This window comes from Protopterus annectens, chromosome 16.part0 (genome assembly GCF_019279795.1).
Source record: "Protopterus annectens isolate FY-2018-M chromosome 16.part0, PAN1.0, whole genome shotgun sequence".
Lineage (NCBI taxonomy): Eukaryota > Metazoa > Chordata > Ceratodontiformes > Protopteridae > Protopterus > Protopterus annectens.
In genome coordinates this window covers 879436709-879458260 of record NC_056750.1, presented here as the reverse complement: position 1 = coordinate 879458260, position 21552 = coordinate 879436709, and the positions used below count along the sequence as shown (strand labels likewise).

The window sequence follows — 21552 nt, the reverse complement described above, 5'->3', positions numbered from 1 at the left end:
CTACATTCTTTTTCATATATACTTTTAACATACTGCTCCACATTCAACAATATATTTTTGATTACATGCAGTATTACCTTTTACATTTTTAATTTCACTCATAGTACAAACTTGAATCTTAATCAGTTTAACCAAAAAAGGGAAAGGGAAACATCCTCTGTTTTATCCTTCAAACAATACTGTAAACTTTCAATTTTATTTTCCAAAAAAAAAAATCTCTTTCGTACCTAAACATCTCTCAGAATTATCCTTTAAACAGTTCACTGTCTTATTATATTTATTTTCATATAAACAACTGTATCATTTCTTCCTTCTTCATTTTTCCATTCCAATAATAACGTTTTATATTTTTTATACTATCCACCATTTAGATGTTGAAACAAAGAAATCCCTCTTTAATGCATGAGCACTCCATACCAGTCTCACTTTCTAATGCCACCTTATCAAATATCTTGATGTTTAATCTTTTAATTCATTTTCTTTTAACTATTACATTACTTTCAACACATTCCACCCAAATACTTCTCATATGATTAAAAAAGCCATTACTAACCTTACCATTATTTCTCTCTCTTAATAAATTAGATATAAAAAAGAAATAGATCTCAGTATACAACCCCCCTCTTATATATCCACCCATCAGTATTCCACATTTTAACCTTCCACATCTCACACATTCTTTAAGTTTCTTAACATCTACTTCTTTCTTTCTACACTTTCTTAACCCACAGTTAAAGTCCCCCATCAAAATAATTTTCATGTTTCCATTAACATATGGCTTCAATAATTCAAATAATTTTCTCTCTTTTATTGAAGTATAAGAATAACCCCCTGTCACTCTAAATGCATCAGCGCCTTGCCTGACATCCACAATTGATGATCTCCCACATATAACAATACAACATCCACTCCAAGCAAAAATACCACAACCGAAGAAGAGCTCTCCCTTCCTAAATTGCATACAGTTCTCCCTTCTCACAATTCCTTGACCTGAACCCTATCACTTTCTAAAATGAACCTTATATCCTGTAAACAAACTGCTTTTGCATCACATTTTTGCACCATTGCAAAATAGCAATTCTTCTCCCATTATTAAACCAACTATTAACATTAACTGACAAAAATGTAACATTATTCCTTGCCTTTATTTTTCATTTCTGGTGATATATTTTTAAACTTTCTCTTTCTCATCCTTACCCTCACCCCTATTGAATTTCTTTTTCTGATTTCTTTTATGATCCATTCCCCATCATCTTATTTTTCAGTACCTAGCTGTTCTTCATTTTCAACATCCTCATTATTCTTCTTGGCTTATATTATTATCTGCTCCTTCCTTAGTAACACTTTTATCATGTTAATTTTCCACCTCTTTATCCCCTTCTCCTTCTACTTCATGTTTGTCATAATTTACAACACTCTTTTTTTCCATATTATATTATTTACCCATCCCACAATCAAACCAAAATGGCCATCCTGCTTATAAATTCTATACTCTTCCTTATACTTGCTCATCATATGACTGTTGCTTTCACATCGGTTGCATTTAATTTGTGGACACTCATTTATAATTAACACCACAAAAATAACACGCTTTTTGTTGGACAGTATATCTGACAGTTTCCCCATTGCCTGCCACATGAATAATATTTGACAAATGCTTTACGACATCTTTTTTCATATTTCAAAATTACATTCAACTCCCAACCCATTCCAAATTCCTCTTTTATGTTTCACTTTTACAGTATCATAGACTGAATGACACATTGATAAAAAAAATTTCAAATCATGCAATTCAACTTCATCAGTTGGAAAATCCACCTGCACCTTCTTCTTTAAATGATTCCCCTGCCAAGAAAAGATAAACTCATTCCATGGAAAACATTCCTTCTTGATTTCACAATGAAACAAAAATATATCTATTACTTCTTCAGTCTCAAAAGTCAAATCCTAAAAGATTCTTTTTTGCAAATGGATCAGTGGCCCAATGTTTCTTGCTGAAAACCAAGTGGCAACATTTAAACCTGGTATTTTAATAAAATTCAATTTCAGTTGCCATAAAAGCTTTCTACAGTCTAACAAAAGTTTTCACGGTGCACATCTAGAAACATTAACTACCTTATCTATAACAAAAAAATCTAAATCTCTGAAAACTAACACAAGCCAGAGAATGCATAAAAATAGTGGATTTTGTATCATTACTAGGGTTGCCACCTTTCATCTTGGCTATAACTGGAGTAAAGCCACACCTCTCACATCAGCAGTAACCCCGTCCATCCCTCCCCTTCTCCTGCTCACACCCCGCCCATTTTGTGACATCACGATGACATCACTCGGCAAGGAACACCCTCTTTTTCCGTTCCTGCCGCCTGCTTTCGGCTGATTTACTATGCTTTTTTGTAAAAAAAGCATAGTAAATCAGCCGATTTACAAACTCCGTTAGTCTGTTTCCTTTTTGAAACAGAATACTGGAGTTTGTACAGTGTTTTCCGGACTACCGGAGAATCAGTTTGATTTCTGAATAGTCCAGAAAAAAAACGGAGGGGTGGCAACTCTAATAATTTTTAAAAATGCTCCTGCAGTGTTCATAAATTCTTTTAAAGATCGCAGTCATACTTATATAGAATGTATCACAGGTGTCTCAATGAGAAAGGTAAACAACAGACATAGTATTACAATTAACAGACCCTGGATACATAATTTTCAGGTTACAAGAACGTAGGTGTAGGAGTCTTCTAAAATAAAAGAACACTGATGACAAGCCGCATACTTATACATTTTATGACTAGATAAATTAAGATATTTCTGACCAAACTAAAAAATTACATGTGAACAAGAAACCTCCATGGGAATACAAACCTTAACAAAATTCCTTTAATGATGTTAATGTTATAAATATCAAAAGCAGCTGTGGAATAAGTGGTCATAAACTTAACTGCATATCTTCATCCCTGGATTGAGAATAAGAAAAATTAATAGAAACTACATTCCTAGTAATAGGACTGTATAAGGAATTCCTATTTTCCAGAACCAATTGATACGTATTTGTATAAAGAATTCCTATTTTCCAGAATCAATTGATACATATTTGTTAAAACTTTTTTTTATACTCTGTTAAGAAGCATCTCCTTAAGAAAGTCTAGTTCCTGTATAAACATATCATCATCAGAGATTGAATGAGACAGCCTAATTATTTGTCTCTTAACTATACCCTTCTTAATATGAAAGGGATGGCAACTGCTAAAGTCCAATTAGGAATCAACAATTGCTGATTGACAGTAAATGGACGATTAAAAAGCTTGACTGTCAAAATCCTTCCAAATTATTACATCCAAATAGTGTATACTGACCTCAGAATAAAAGTATGTGAATTCCAAAAATGCAGTGGTACCATTTAAAAAAAAAATAAACCTGAGAATACTGCCTGACTACAACATAAATATGTCATCCTGATAGTTAAAATAGGTGTTCAACTACATATAGTATTCAGTAGAAAAAAATGCATTCTTGTTTCCATTTGACTAAAACTAAATTTGCATAAATAGGAACCACTGTAGCACCCATGGTGACATCCTTGCTTTATGTGAAATATTCTCCCTCAAAATATAAAAAATTGTTCCTCTATATAATGTCCGTAAACATTTCTATCAAATGACTTCAACATTATCAAGAAAACTGTGAGTAACAATCATACTCAAGAACCATTCCATGCCTAAATCGTGTGGAGTAACAGAGTATAAACTTTCAATATCAGCAGCCACTAAAAGCAAATTGTGAAGGCATCAAATGCATGGTGTGTTTTCCTTTGATAATAAGGAAGATGCGCCTTCTGTAGAGCTGCCTCCAAAATATGACTTTAGTGTTTAGTGAGAACAAAAAATTAATGCTTAGTAGAGAATATGAAATAAAATGTGTGTACTAATAAGCTTTATAAAAATATATAAATGTAAAATTCACAAAGGATTTGAGAATAAACATATTTTAGTTCTTAGCACTCATAGTGCCATCATGGAGTACTTTAAATACTTAATGATGTATAAATTAAATGTTCTAAATCTATTCAGTAAAGATGCTTGCATAGATTTTGTTGTACATAAATCTTTATAGATATGCAAATCTGTTGCTGATTTATATAGTTGTATACAAGCCTATTCATCTATGCATATGCGATGAGTAGCAATTGCTGCAGGCATAAAATAGGTTGCTTTTCTCTCTCAAAGGACTATAGTAGTGAAGGAAAAGACAAAGAGAAAACTATAAGTATTATTTTGTATTCATTTGTTAGAAGTCTACATGACATAAAACTAATATTGAGCATATTAAATAGTATTTTAGTATTTTACAGCCTTCCAATTTATGGTAGGAAATAATGTTTCCAAGTTATTTGTCTATAAATACTCCAATTGAGAAAACATGCCAAGACCAGTAAAATGCAATCTAAACTGGAACTCTAAGTTAGAATGTATTAAATACATTGACATTTTTTCATTTCCTTTACTAAATGTATATATCCAGTTATAGACAAATTTATAAGCAGTAATTAATAGTAAATCAAGTCCTGTATGATATACAGAAATGTTAGAAAATATTTAAATTATGCTGTATAGACATGGTGAAAAACAAATATTTGGATTATACTTTTGGTTGTTGTTGTTGGGTCTTTCGGCTTTTAGGGGTCGCCACAGCAGAACTCTGGTCCGCTAGTGATTGGCAGTAGATTTTTACGTGCCGAGTTGCCAGCTCTGACGCACAACCTTCAATGAAGGTATGCCCATTCACGCATGTCTCCACACAGAAGACGCTTTAGCTGAGAATCGAACAGGACAACGTCTTACTGTGAGGCGACAACGCTACCGCAGCACCATTTGGATTATACTTTTGGTATCTCTCTAAAAAGTACCACTATCAAAATAAATGCACATTTAATTATTTATGCTTAATTCCTAAGAAAATGCTATAAATAAATATGTTTCCTCAGATTAAGTATCAAACAAGCTGTGGTAACTCTGATAAATGATAGCCCCTTTAAGGCTGTAAAATAAAGTCAGATAATAGTTTACTTACAAAACTTCAACAAAATCTTTTTTGGGTAACTGTTTGCCTAAAGTACAATTTAGAAAATAGTGAGTCAAAAACCTATAAAAACAGAAAAAAATGCAGGGGTAAGCCTCCCTACACCCCTGATATATATATATATATATATATATATATATATATATATATATATATATATATATATATATAGGGTCTATATTATATCCTCAAATGCTTAAAAAAGCGAACGCTGATTGATCGAACTTATTTTCGTGAAACTGCAAAATATCGAAGCAGCAGAAATTCAAATGTTTTCCTAGGGAAAGAATTTGGTTATCCGTTTCTGTTGCTTCGGTATTTTCAGTGTTATGGTGGAAAGTTACCGGTCGGATTCAGGTAAGTGTGCGATTGTGTAGATGTGAGTGTTAGGGTGATTTAGGTGAGTTGGGGTTAGGGCACAGGTTAGGTGTGTGTATGATTGAGTGGACATGAGGGTTAGGGCGGATTTAAGTGAGTTAGGGTTAGGGAGTGAGGTGAGTGTGCAATAGTGACGGACCTTAGGGTTAGGGTTAAGGTAAGTGGGTAGTTAGTGGTGTCTGCATAGTTTAGTGTAGGGTTAGGTATCAGATTTTAGGTGTATGTGTGTGGATTTCTGTTTGTTTGGTGTGCTTGTGTTGTGTGTATGTGTTTTGGATCAGCGATTTTTTTCCCTGGGAAAAAAATCGCTGATCTGACAGTTCGAGATTGTAAGCTTTCACTTAAATTAGGTCGATCAATCAGCGTTTGCTTTTTTAAGCGTTCGATGATATAATATAGACCCTATATATATATATATATATATATATATATATATATATATATATATATATATATATCAACATCACAGTCACACCATAGGGAAGAAGAGAGAAAAATCCCCATAAAGCATGTCACTAGCTCACACAGTAAAATACATGACAATGAAATGCACCATAATAAAATATCCTTGTACTAAAGAAGGATGATGGCAGAGTCAGCAATACTTCATAGATATTCTTTAGATAATATATCGGCAGACTAAGTTGTAAGGTTTTGATAAGCTAGTTTCTGTTGGAAAAGGACTCTCCCTAAAAGCATATGACATTTATGCTAAAAAAGCTGAAGGTTATCAATGCTCTGAAGTAAAATATGCAGCAGTCTTTAGGCCTTTGGTTTTCAGACTTGGGCCACTTGCAGATGGCAGTAGTAATGACTAGAAAAGCATAAGACTTGTGTGGAAAGGTGGAGGAGAACACGTTCTTACCAACAGTCATAGCTCAAGGTAGTAGGCTGCAACTCCTACAGACTGATTCCAAACGCATTTTGTTTTGCTTCCAGTTTGTTTTCCTCATAAGGGACATAGAACTTGCAGAACTGCTCATCCATGGAGTTCATATTTCTTTTTAAAAACATAAATTCAGAATACACACGCACAAAAGAATAAACTATGCAAACTGCACTTTCATAAAGACAAATACAGTTTATTTGCTTTTCAGGCAGATGAATGTGGATTTAGTTTTCTTTATTGGTAGGTAAAAGGAAAACGAATAATTCACAATTCCTTTTGAGGAATGCGATAAAATAAAAAAAAGTAATTCTGCTTTTCCTAATGGAACAATGTAATAATAGTAGAACAAGACATAATTTTTACTTATTTATTATAAATCCACTCAACATAAATATGTTACAATGAAAACGATAAAAGTATATACAAATAAAAATATACACTCACCCTTTATCTAGGTACAGCAGGATATCAGTATGCACAACACTAAAAAAGTCTATATTTGTATTTCTAATCTAGGCCCTGTAAGTTACAAGGTCTAATTATTGTAAGCTTTCCATGCATTCCCTCTTAGTGACATCTCTGAGTGTATAAAATATTGAGTTTTCATATCTACATTACTAAGTACAAAACAGTGTTTAGTATAGCTGGAGAGAAATTAAATATTACACACCATTGGTGTCAATATTTTCCCCACCAAGTAGCACAAATAAAATGCTTTGCCATGTATAAGAGCTGGATAAAGAAAATCCTTTCAGCAGAGTGTGTGAAGATGAGGCCCTGTGAGTTGTTTACAAAAATTAATGTTTACTGTAGTAATAGATACTACCACTATAAAGATGAATTATGCTTAGACTTATTAATGCATTTAACTATTAAAGATTCTGCTCCAGAATTTATAGAATCTATGACTATTTTAGGAAATCAAACTGTTATAGGGAAAAGGTACTTATCTGAAATATATAAAACAGACAAAAGTATGAAATTATATTATAAAGATAACTTTTGGGATTATTATAGATGAATTAATTAATCAACTTCCTAGTGAGGAAGATAAAAAAAATAATGCTAATATCTTCAAAACAAGCTACCCTGGAGGTAATTGTCCTGTAAATTTATGCAGAGAGGGTTTATTACTCACAAAATGGAACTAATGTTTAAAAATTATTTTTGATGCTGGAGATGTAAATTAAAGTTAAACGTGGATTGACAGCATATATTTTATGACTGTATATTGCGCAAGCCATTCTGGGAAAACTTGAATTTTTTTGCAAGTTATTTTTAATGGCAAATTTCACTAATATTTGGTTTTGTTTAACATCCCAATACTTGAGTACATGACTGGGTAAAAGCAACAAAAACTTCAAAGGAGTGTATAAAAAAATGGTTATTCCAGTAGCAGATGGGACTGTACTGGAAAAGAATAAAGAAAGTGAAAAACGGGAAGAGCTGTAACAGTCGCAAGGTTACTTATTAGTGTGCGTCGTTTTAAAATGTTTGTCAGTTACAGAGTAGTGTAAAAGAACAAACTGATGGGTAAAGAAAGATTACAGGAAAAAAATAAGCAATGCAAAATTAAAAAAAAAGATGACATAAGAAACTACTAAGGGAAGTTGAGGAGTTAAAAAACTGAAATGAATGTGAATTTAAATTGTTAAAATTTGTAAATGGCATTCTCATTTTCATTTTAGGCCAATCCCTGGCCCTCAGGTTTTGACAGGGTGCATAGCACTGGTAGTGTTTAGTTCCCAGTTACTGATGGAATTAACAACATTTATCAACTCAGTATGTAAAATCATAAAAATGGTTTGTATATTGTGTGCTTTTATTTGTATGATAGTAATTTAGTCATACATAATTGTGGATGGGTTTCAGAAACATTTATGTGGTGCATGATTAACCAAGTAAACACATGATGATTGTTTATGATGCGGTAAAGCAGCATGTAACACCCGACATGCTAATCACACAACGAGGCATGCAGAAGAGGATGGGGTTGTGTAATGCACAGACCAGCACAGAACAGTAACATAACAGATAGGATTTTGATGTAAGTCAGAGTAAAAACTGGATGAGGAGTTCACAAGCTACTAGCATACATAACACATGACTGTAAGCCTGTGAAACAGAAATTGTTATCCAAAATGTGGTACTCAACAAGGATACAATCACACAGCAAGTTGTTCCAGCTAGGCAGGGGTGCCAGGGATCCCTGAGTCACCCACACTGCAACTGGCATCAGTTAGGGAAGTGGTATGTGTGACACATACCAGTCACACAAGATGAAACACAATGAGGAAATCCGTTCCTACTACAAACTATGATGTGTCTTCCCTTTGAGCTCATAACCTATGGAACATTCCAGAGGCACATAGGAGACAAAGTCAGCACACTGCAACCAGCAGTATCCAGGATTCTAGGATAGTTCATAGAGGTTTTCAGGTGACATATTCGGAGGTTTAAACTTAGAAGTGAATTTAAATATTTAGTAGTTTTTTGATATACTATTTATTCTATTGTTAGTGGTTTCAAGAATTGTGTTTGTTTCTTTAATTCTTGGTATGTGCTGAATCTCTTCTTAATTACTTAATTATGTAATTGTTTAATTGATATGCAGCACCAGTATATATATGATCTCTGGTGAAGTGTTTTTTATTCCTTTGAAGGCCATTGGGCCGAGGTACCGGAATAAAACTTTGTATCCTGAAATCCTGCTCTCGTGGTTTGTTTTACATTTTCTTGCTGCTGTTGGTTCCTGACATATTCGGAATACATTTTATTTCTTAAAGCATCAGCAGAATATCATGCAAACATGGAGAAAGTTTATAATTTTGCTTTATTCTCAACTGCCTTAAAAGCTGAAAACAGCATACATCTGCCCATCAAGCCAACAGCAGGTCACAAAGATAAAAATGTAAATCAGTCTCACTGAATACTACTCCATAATCTGTTTGGGTTGTTTCTGGCACACGTTGCAATCACCAACATCTGTATAGGTTATTCCAACAGCCTGCACAGTGTGTGTGTTTTTATATATATATATATATATATATATATATATATATATATATATATATATATATATATATATATATATATTGATCTAGAACTTTTGATCAAAAGATCAAAAGTCCAAATGTCCAAATCCACTTCATCGAACATACTTTACCGAAAGCGTTTTCACCGAAAAAGCGCTTATGGTAAAGTATGTTTAAAAAAAAAAAACCTACTTCTATGCAGGGGGCAAGCCCCCCTGCACCCCCCATGTGGGGGGCTGCACCCCTGCACTCCCCCACTTTAATATTCTCACTCTAAGGTCGCAGTACAGTGGGGAAAAGGGAATTTTCCCTTTTCCGCACTGTAGTACGACTGGCACAACGAGCATACTTATCCGAAAGTGCTGCTTCGGTGAACATCACTTTCGGTTAAGCATGCTCTGTGATTTCTGCTTCGGTGGAAAGTGCATTCGGGGATCTGTACGGATCCCATATATAGATATAAAAAACTATATATATATATTTATATATATACATACACACACAGATATATTTATATATATATATGTATTTATTATTTATATATAAATATGGAACATCTTTAACCTTCAATGGTTCTTCTAAGATGCTTACATCTGACATGAATGTCAAGAGAATAGTATACAAGTAATACAGTAGCAACATGACTGACATGCTACCCATATATATAAAGGAAGTATACATTTATTTTTCTGTTTGTGCTGTACAGCTGATTTTGAATGCCTACTACAGCCATGGCTACCAACATCTACCTAACACTCAGCTACATCAACATTCAAGTAGTACAACAAGGTACACAGTCAATCCAGGTGTGTAAAGCAGCATTTCTGTGTACTAATTAAGTTTTGATTTTTGGTGTTTGAACAGACTCAGATAATGCTCTAGGTTATGTGCCAGGAGGGAGAGCACAAAATGTTTTTGTGTACACTGTGTTCCAAAGATAGCTATTACAGCCACAAGGCATGTAAAGGATCACAAAAACGTTTAAGTATGTTTACTTAAAGGTTTATATACCTAGGCCTCTTCTGTTTGTTGTGATTCCTTGTCTATTATTTTTCCTACTTTTCTATGTTCCAAAGGTCATTTAGAGACACAGAACAAAATTAGGAATAAAATAATCAGACTGGGAGTGAGAGGGTGGACAACAGCCAGGAAAAAGTGGAAGAAGGACCACAGGCATCACTGGAAGCATATCAGGGCAGTAAATGCAAGCAAAAGCCAACTACCAGTAACTCTCTTGCTTTATGTATCTCGACCAGGTAATTGCTCATGAAGCACTATATAGTTATGTAACATGACATGGTATATATATACATGAAGTGCTGTGCAGTTATGTACCATGACAGGGTATATGTACATGAAGCACTGTACAGTTATGTAACATGACATGGTATGTATACATGAAGCGCTATGCAGTTATGTACCATGACACGGTGTATGTACATGAAGCACTATACAGTTATGCCCATGACAGGGTATACATACATGAAGCACTATACAGTTATGTACCATGACAGAGTATATGTGCATAAAGCACTGTACAGTTATGTACTATGACAGGGTATATGTACATGAAGTACTATGCAGTTATGTACCATGTCAGGTTATATGTACATGATGCACTGTAGCGTTATGTACCATGACAGGGTATATGTACATAAAGCACTTTACAGTTATGTACCATGGCAGGGTATGTGTACATGAAGCTCTATACAGTTATGTACCATGACAGGGTATATGTACATGAAGCACTGTACAGTTATGTAACATGACATGGTATGTATACATGAAGCGCTATGCAGTTATGTACCATGACACGGTGTATGTACATGAAGCACTATACAGTTATGCCCATGACAGGGTATACATACATGAAGCACTATACAGTTATGTACCATAACAAAGTATATGTACTTGAAGCACTATACAGTTATGTACCATGACAGAGTATATGTACATAAAGCACTATACAGTTATGTACCATGGCAGGGTATGTGTACATGAAGCTCTATACAGTTATGTACCATGACAGGGTATATCTACATGAACCACTGTACAGTTATGTACCTTGACATGTTATATGTACATGACGCACTATACAGTTAGGTACCGTATGAGGGTATATCTACATGAACCACTATACAGTTATGTACCATGACAGGGTGTATGTACCTGAAGCAGTATCCAGTTATGTACCATGACAGTGTATATGTACATGATGCACTGTACAGTTATGTACCATGTCAGGGTATCTGTACATGAAGCAATATACACTTATGTACCATGACAGGGTACATGTACATGAACCACTGTTCAGTTATGTACCTTGACATGGTATATGTACATGAGGCACTATACAGTTAGGTACCATGAGAGGGTATATCTACATGAAACACTATACAGTAATGTACCATGACAGGGTATATATACATGAAGCAGTATACAGTTGTGTACCATGACAGGGTAAATGTACATGAAGCATTGTGCAGTTATGTACCATGACATGGTATATCTACATGAAGCACTATACAGTTATGTAGTATGACATTGTAAAAGTACATGAAGCACTGTACAGTATTTACCATATGAGGGTATATCTACATGAACCACTATACAGTTATGTACCATGACAGGGTGTATGTACATGAAGCAGTATACAGTTATGTACCATGACATGGTATATCTACATGAAGCACTATACAGTTATGTAGAATGACATTGTAAAAGTGCATGAAGCATTGTGCAGTTATGTACCATGACATGGTATATCTACATGAAGCACTATACAGTTATGTAGAATGACATTGTAAAAGTACATGAAGCACTGTAAAGTTATGTACCATGACAGGGTATATGTACATGAGGCACTGTACAGTTATGTACCATAACAGGGTAAATGTACATGAAGTTTTGTGCAGTTATGTACCATGACATGGTATATCTACATGAAGCACTATACAGTTATATAGAATGACATTGTAAAAGTGCATGAAGCATTGTGCAGTTATGTACCATAACAGGGTATATGTATATGAAGCATTGTGCAGTTATGTACCATGACATGGTATATCTACATGAAGCACTATACAGTTATGTAGAATGACATTGTAAAAGTACATGAAGCATTGTGCAGTTATGTACCATAACAGGGTATATGTATATGAAGCACTGTACAGTTATGTACCATAACAGGGCAGATGTGCATGATGCAATTTGCAGTTATATACATTAACAGGGTCTATGTACTGCAGGGCTATATTGTCATGTACCGTGACATAGTGTATATGCATGAAACACTATACAGTTAAAAGATTAAACTCCATACTATTAAAATTCATGTGGTTTCCTCACAAACCACGAATATCATATGAATGTCATGTAAAAAGCTGGGAAAAGAAAGGGGTTAGATTTCCAAATATTTATTTATATATTAAATTTGCCATCTTAGGTTTTATTAGTCTTTGGTTTAATTCAGGATTTTGTTCGAACTAGAAATCTTTGTATAAATAATTCTTACATCAAGTTTGGAAACAAAATATAATCCAACCTTAAATATAAATGTAGCTTATTGGGTTTTGAAAGGCTACTCTATGAATAATAAAAGTATAAATGTTTGTACTTTTGCTGTTAAGCACATTTTGGAGACTTTTAAAACACTAATCAATAGTAACTATCTATTTAAACAATTATTATTCCTGGTATTTCCTAGAGCTTGTATGACTGGATGCTTAGAGTCTTTAACATAAATATAGTATCCATCTTGGAGAAAAATAATTTAAAATTTTGCTACCAATTTCCACATGAAAATAAATTAAATGATATAGGAAAACTCTTCGATATATATATATATATATATATATATATATATATATATATATATATGGTATGATTAATACTAATGTACCAGACCTCAAACTTCCTATTGTGGGGTCTGTGCCCCCCACACCCCTCTCTAAATATATATTTCAACTCCGAGATTGCACTACAGTGAAGAAAGGGCAATATCCCATTCTTCACTGAACGGCAATCTCAGAAAAAGTACTTTGAGGTCTGGTAAGTTTGATATTATGAACATTCGCAGTTTGCATGATTTGCTCATAAGATATAGACCCATAGTGCTTTATATAGATATACCTTGACATGGTAAATAAGTGTATAGTGCTTCATGTACATATACCCTGTCAAGGTACATAACTGTATAGTGCTTTATATAGATATACCTTGACATGGTAAATAAGTGTATAGTGCTTCATGTACATATACCCTTTCATGGTACATAACTGTATAGTGCTTCATGTACATATACTCTGTAATGGTACATAACTGTATAGTGCTTTATATAGATATACCTTGACATGGTAAATAAGTGTATAGTGCTTCATGTACATGTACCCTGTCATGGTAAATAATTGTATAGTGCTTTATATAGATATACCTTGACATGGTAAATAAGTGTATAGTGCTTCATGTACATGTACCCTGTCATGGTACATAACTGTATAGTGCTTCATGGGAATATACCCTGCCGTGACAAATACCCGTATTAGGCATCATGTGCATATACTCTGTCATGATACATAACTGTATAGTGCTTCGCGTACATATACTCTGTCATGGTATAAAACTGTATAGTGATTCATCTTCATATACCTTGTTATCAGAGGCATCTACTGTACTAAATTCAGCTCTTAAAATCTTATATTATCAACAGATAAGGTTTATTTTTAAATTCATTTGTATTAACTTTAAAGAAAAAAATCCAACATTTTAGGAGTAGGTTTGATACTCATTTGTAATAATATTTTCAATTTGTTACTTAAAAATTCTCTCAGCACCTGCATATCCAAGCACTATGCAGTTATGTACCATGACAGGGTATATGTACATGAAGCACTATACAGTTATGTACCAAGTCAGGGTATATGTACATGAAGCACTATACAGTTATGTATCAAGTCAGGGTATATGAACGTGAAGCACCTTACAGTTATGTACCATGACAGGGTCTATGTACATGAAGCACTATACAGTTATGTACCATGACAGGGTATATGTACATGAAGAAGTATGCAGTTATGTAACATGACTGGGTATATGTACATGAAACACTATACAGTTATGTACCATGAGAGGGTATATGTACATGAAGCACTATACAGTTATTTACCATGACAGGGTATATGTACATGAAGCACTATACAGTTATGTACCAAGTCAGGGTATATGTACATGAAGCACTATACAGTTATGTATCAAGTCAGGGTATATGAATGTGAAGCACCTTACAGTTATGTACCATGACAGGGTCTATGTACATGAAGCACTATACAGTTATGCACCATAACAGGGTATATGTACATGAAGAAGTATGCAGTTATGTAACATGACTGGGTATATGTACATGAAACACTATACAGTTATGTACCATGAGAGGGTATATGTACATGAAGCACTATACAGTTATTTACCATGACAGGGTATATGTACATGAGGAACTATACAGGTATGTGCCATGACAGGGTAAATGTACATGTAGCACTATGCAGTTATGTACCATGACAGGGTATATGTGCAAGAAGCACTATACAGTTATGTACCAAGTCAGGGTATACATACATGAAGCACCTTGCAGTTATGTACCATGACAGGGTCTATGTACATGATGCACTATACAGTTATATACCAAGTCAGGGTATATGTACATGAAGAACTATATAGTTATGTACAATCACAGGGTATATGTACATGAAGCACTATACAGTTATGTGCCATGACAGGGTATATGTATATGAAGCACTATACAGGTATGTGCCATGACAGGGTATATGTACATGAAGCACTATACAGTTATGTACCATGATGGAGCATGTGTACATGAAGTACTATGCAGTTATGTACAATGAGAGCATATATGTACATGAAGCACTGAAAGTGTATACATACATGAAGCAGTATGCAGTTATGCACCATAACAGAATATATGTACATGAAATACCTGTACAGTTATGTACCATGACAGGGCATAGTTGCATGAAACACTTTACAGTCAAGTGCCACGAGAGGGTATATGTACGTGAACCACTATGCAGTTATGTAACATGACAAGGTATATTTACATGAAGAAGTATTCAGTTTTGTAACATGACAGGGTATATGTACATGAAGCACTATACAGTTAGGTACCATGAGAGGGTATATGTACATGAAACACTATACAGTTATTTACCATGATAGGGTATATGTACATGAGGAACTATACAGTTATATACCATGGCACGGTATATGTACATGATGTGCTATACAGTTATGTACCATAACAAAGTATATGTGCATGAAGTGCTATGCAGTTATTTACCATGACAGAGTATATGTACATGAAGCACTATACAGTTATGTACCAAATCAGGGTACATGTACATGAAGAACTATACAGTTATGTACCATAACAGGGTATATGTATATGAAGCACTATACAGTTATGTGCCATGACAGGGTATATGTACATGAAGAACTATACAGTTATGTACCATAATGGAGTATGTGTACATGAAGTACTATACAGTTATGTACGATGAGAGTGTATATGTACATGAAGCACTGAAAGTGTATACATACATGAAGCAGTATGCAGTTATGTACCATGACAGAGTATATGGACATGAAATTCCTGTACAGTTATATACCATGACAGGGCATAGTTGCATGAAACACTTTACAGTTATGTACCACGAGAGGGTATATGTACGTGAACCACTATGCAGTTATGTAACATTACAAGGTATATGTACATGAAGAAGTATTCAGTTTTGTAACATGACAGGGTATATGTACATGAAACACTATACAGTTAGGCACCATGAGAGGGTATATGTACATGAAGCACTATACAGTTAGGTATCATGAGAGGGTATATGTACATGAAACACTATACAGTTATTTACCATGATAGGGTATATGTACATGAGGAACTGTACAGTTATGTACCATGGCAGGGTATATGTACATGAAGTGCTATACAGTTATGTACCAAGTCAGGGTACATGTACATGAAGAACTATACAGTTTTGTACCATATCAGGGTATATGTACATGAAGCACTATACAGTTATGTGCCATGACAGGGTATATGTACATGAAGTATACAGTTACGTACCATGACAGGGTATAGGTATGTGAAGCACTATACAGTTATGTACCATGACAGGGTATATGTACATGAAGCACTATACAGTTACGTGCCATGACAAGGTATATGTACGTGAAGCACTATACAGTTATGTACCATGACAGGGTATATGTACATGAAGTATACAGTTAAGTACATTGACAGGGTATATGTACTTGAAGTACTGTACAGTTATGTACCACAACAGGGTATATGTACATGAAGTACTATACAGTTATGTACCAAGTCAGGGTACATGTACATGAAGTACTGTACAGTTATGTACCAAGTCAGGGTATATGTACATGAAGTACTGTACAGTTATGTACCATGACAGGATATCTGTACATGAAGCTCTTAAAGGGCATTATGGAGAGAATTATATCCTATGAATCAGTGGCCTAGGGTGCAGTTTAGAGGAGTGGTCATTCCTTTCCAATCCGTACAGTAAATTTTCAAGTTTTGAACTTCCTCCACATCAACATAACTGCTTTTTTGTATGATATATGTGCTTAGTACAGAATTAGGTATGTAGCACATATAGAATAAAGCTTTTACAAGCCTTTTATTGAGTAGTTATCAATCTAACAGTCATATATTAGAATGAACTCATAAGTGTTTCCCTTTTTTAGTTTACAAGTACTATTTTAATTTTATTTATGGGGTATTTGGTCTCTTTATATAAAGAAAATTATTTTTTACTTAAAAATACAGCGGCTTACATGGTGCATGCCTGGCTACACCCATGGTGCAGTTGCACTACTAACCTCTGTATAATTTATGACAGTGACATTCTGTGGCATTACTGTAGTGAATGTAGCACCAACCATTACGGATTGTACTCAAGCCATTTCACACCACATATTCACCTCAAAAGCTGAGATAAGAAACACACAAACTGCCAACTCTTACCTGGTGCAGGAGTGATGTCATGAGGCACACCTGACATATCAGGAATGTAAAGCATAAGTGCTTACATTACCCTTCAGAGCACTGCAAATATCTACTGTCCCCATCCTAAGTACATGTGACATGTCAAACACCTACCTGGATTATCTCCATTGAAGATATATGATAGAGGTCCTAGAGTTAATGTGGTGAGGGCTTTACTATAGAGATTGAATATAATATAATGGAACTGTCTATAACACTGGCCTTTATCTTCACACAGAACCAATAACCTATGTTGATGTATGAATTCCTAGCTATCTGCCAGGCTGACAAGTTCACATCAAAACAGCTAGTAGTTATTTCCCAACTTGTATCCTATCAATTAGAGACACAAGAATGGCTTAACCTCTGTTGTGGCATTGATGAAGTGACCCATGTCTACCTTTGGACTGAGACAGTATCACAAACTTTTTTTTTTTACAAGCTGTTTCATTCATGCTGTTGACCATGTACTAACTTGTCTGTATTCTTCCACCATGATTCTCAGCAACACTGAACATGTCTATGACCGCTCACAAAATGTCTCATCTATGGTCTACCACAAGCAATCTTACTGCTGCCCTCCTGCACCACCTGATGAGGAGACAATACTTAAGTGCCTTTTGGGGATGTTGGGGTAGATGGATAACAGGTAGAAACATAATGAACTTACAATCGACACTGAACAGCATGAATAGAAAAGTTCAACTGATGTGGCATGCAGAGGCATTGCTAGGGTCAAGTGAAACGGTCTGCCAATCTGGGTGCAAGTTCTTAGGGCGCACAGGCAGGGGATGCTGATTGTGGTTGTGCAGTCACAGTATTCATTTCTATACTGGTATTTTTGAATGATTGTGCAGAAATTAATATTGCTTTTCAAGAACACAAGATTAAAGCACTTCAGTGCTTCAGGTGTGGTATAAGTTATAGCAAGTGGCTTACTACAGTTTTAGACGTAGAAAGGGCATTGTATTGTCTCCTGAGTTTGGAGATGAGGAGCACAGAAATAGGATCTGACTTGCCTCCGAGGTAAGGAGCATCAGCCAGAGCAGGAACTGACCTTTTTGTTTATGCTGTTTAACTTATGGTTCAGGGGCTGTGGAGGTGCGCCCAGCATGGCCGGGTTCCACACTTACCCCATCACTACCACTTCCCCCCCTCCCACATACAGTGCAACATATCACGTGATAAATAGCACTGGGTACAACATGAGCTAGTTGTGATTGTGGGGAACATTAGCCAGTGTGGGGATATGTACATTAACAATAGAACTGTGGTATCCTGGAGAAGTTCCTTTACTCTAGGATACTGCATTCTTCAAAACAGTGAATATAAATTTTAGATATATATATATATATATATATATATATATATATATATATATATACAGTGTGTGTGCATGCATATATATTTATATATATCTATATATATATATATATATATATATATATATATATATATATATATATATATAGTGTGTGTATGCATATATATATATATATATATATATATATATATATATAGTGTGTATGCATATATATATATATATATATATATATATATATATATAGTGTGTGTATGCATATATATCTATATATCTATATATATATATATATATATATATATATATATATATATATATATATATATAGTGTGTGTGTATGTATGCATATATATATATATATATATATATATATATATATATATATAGTGTGTGTGTGTGTGTATGCATATATATATATATATATATATAAAAAAGAGCATTAATAAATTAATAAATACAATAAAATACGATACAAAAATTGCCTGTACTGCCAACCCACCTACTTTTTAAGCAGTACGTGAATAAATAAACAGTTACACAAAGAAACAGATTCATTGGGAGTTTTGAAGAGGGTAAATATTACAAAAATATTTGGCTTGAAGAATTTAATGTATTTGAAATGATTTAAAATGTCTAATTGAATTGACTTTTGGGTCAAAATTTGTTGGGGGTTTGTGGATCTGAACACTAAAAATTAAGAATAGCTGTTTAAAAGGAGTATTGTTCACTTTCAGATAAAACAAGTTGACTGCTTACTGGTGTGCTGCCCCTTTAAATGTGGGTGGTCATTTGCCTCAACGTTCTACTTCCTGTACTCTGAAAATGAAACTGAAAAAGCAGGTTGTTAATACAGTAGCACAGTTTGCAGAAGGTTGACTGTAGGTTTTTCTCAGCAGTTTGTATCTTCAGATTTCTTACCTATCTAGTGATTTTATACAGTGGACACCAGATCCATAGTATTATATAGTATTGACTGAATTTCTTATAATGTAATAAAACACTCTGTGTGAATTTAGACAGAGTCTTCCCTACAAAGGGACTGGTGCATTGAAAGCTGAGCATTCCACTTTAAAGATCCCAGAGAATGAAGCTGGAGCACACAAGACAGGGAACAGACTGCAGCGAGAAAAAAGAAATGCAGAATTTGCGTGCTATAAATGGGAGAACAGAGCAGTGCTGTGGGAAGCACAGACAGAAATTGGAGCTGTTTTGCCAGGAGGACGAGGCCTTTATTTGTGTCCTTTGTGTTCCAAGACATTCCAGGCACAGTTTTCTGTTCTTGCATGATGCAGTCAGTGTGTATAAGGTAAGGGATATTTCATTATGTAACAGATTCTCTGTGAAGGATGGGGCTAAAACTTTACAATTTCTTTCTAAATTTTCAGCCGAGGAAGTGTGTATTTTTGGGGTTTTATTAATGGGCAGTGAATGCATACATAGAATTTAATATTTTAGGCACAGTCTGTGAGCACAGAGAGTGTAATATTAACTTCTGTATATTTTGAAGCCACTGTGTTTTGAGACACTGAAAAATACTTGGGAGTAGTAAGCGATTCTCCCAGCACAAAAGTTTGCTTTTAGATCAGTTCAGTATAACATTGCTTACATAGTGTAAAATGTTTTGGTGGTCTTACTGGGGGAAAAATTGAATAGGTATTAATATCTCAAGGCAGTATGGATTCATAAACAGGAAAATGATACCAAGCAAATGTAATAAAATTCTGATATTAGAATAGAAGGGAGATGTGCCCTGCTTAGACTTTAAAAAGGCATTTATCATGCTACCACAAAGAATGTTAGTCCCACTGGGCTAGTAACCTTTTTCAGGGGAGACCCAAGGAGGTGTTTATAAACGTCCCCTGCTCTATTCAGTTGGTGCTATGGGATTCTTGTCATCCACTTGAGCTACCACCAAGTCAAGCAGATGGGACTGCAGTTTGATGACTCATCCGAAGACTTTGCACAACTTTGGGAGTGATAGTACTAGCAGGTAATACGGCAAATGTATCGACAGTGTGATAGGTGATAGGTTTAAAGGGAGTGATAGCACTAGCAGGTAATACGGCAAATGTATCGACAGTGTGATAGGTGATAGGTTTAAAGGGAGTGATAGCACTAGCAGGTAACAATGCAAATGTATTGACAGTGTGATAGGTGACAGGTTTAAAGGGAGTGATAGTACTAGCAGGTAATACGGCAAATGTATCGACAGTGTGATAGGTGACAGGTTTAAAGGGAGTGATAGCACTAGCAGGTAATACAGCAAATCTATTGACGGTGTAGTAGGTGACAGAGGTTTAAAACATACAAAGTCTCCTATGATAAACGTGTGCTGACCACCTGAGAAATAAATTGATCAGAACTGCTACCGATCCATTCTTGTTCTTTATAGGCGATAGTGCAGAACATTATGAAGGATGTTTATTTATTTATTTTTTTCTGAGTGCACAAAATAATGCAGTATAGCATCTACAAGAAAGCAGAATTAGCTGGCAAGATTAACATGTCAGTTTACACTTAGTGTAGAAAAAGTAAAGCAATGCATAAGGGAAGTAAAAAACTGGGAAAGAGTACAAAGTGTGGAAGGAAGTCATTAGTATCAACAAATGATGAGCAGGAATCTAGGGATGATCTTATCTGATTATCTCATAGTTCTCAACCATGGTCAGAGGGCAACAGGATGGGGTGCTGGGATACTAGGCTGTGCCCAGATAGGTGGCACCAGACCAAAAGAAAGCATTATTACTGCTCTGTACAATCTTTT

General features: G+C 34.7%; 1 protein-coding gene across 1 annotated transcript in view; it reads left to right on the top strand.

The window, feature by feature from the left end:
- The window catches only part of LOC122790677, a 560216-nt gene that overhangs the window by 250225 nt on the left and 288439 nt on the right, over positions 1–21552 (top strand). Inside the window, exon 11 of the mRNA XM_044058200.1 lies at positions 19859–20094. Coding sequence (XP_043914135.1) covers positions 19859–20094 — 236 coding nt within the window. The remainder of the gene's footprint in view (positions 1–19858; positions 20095–21552) is intronic.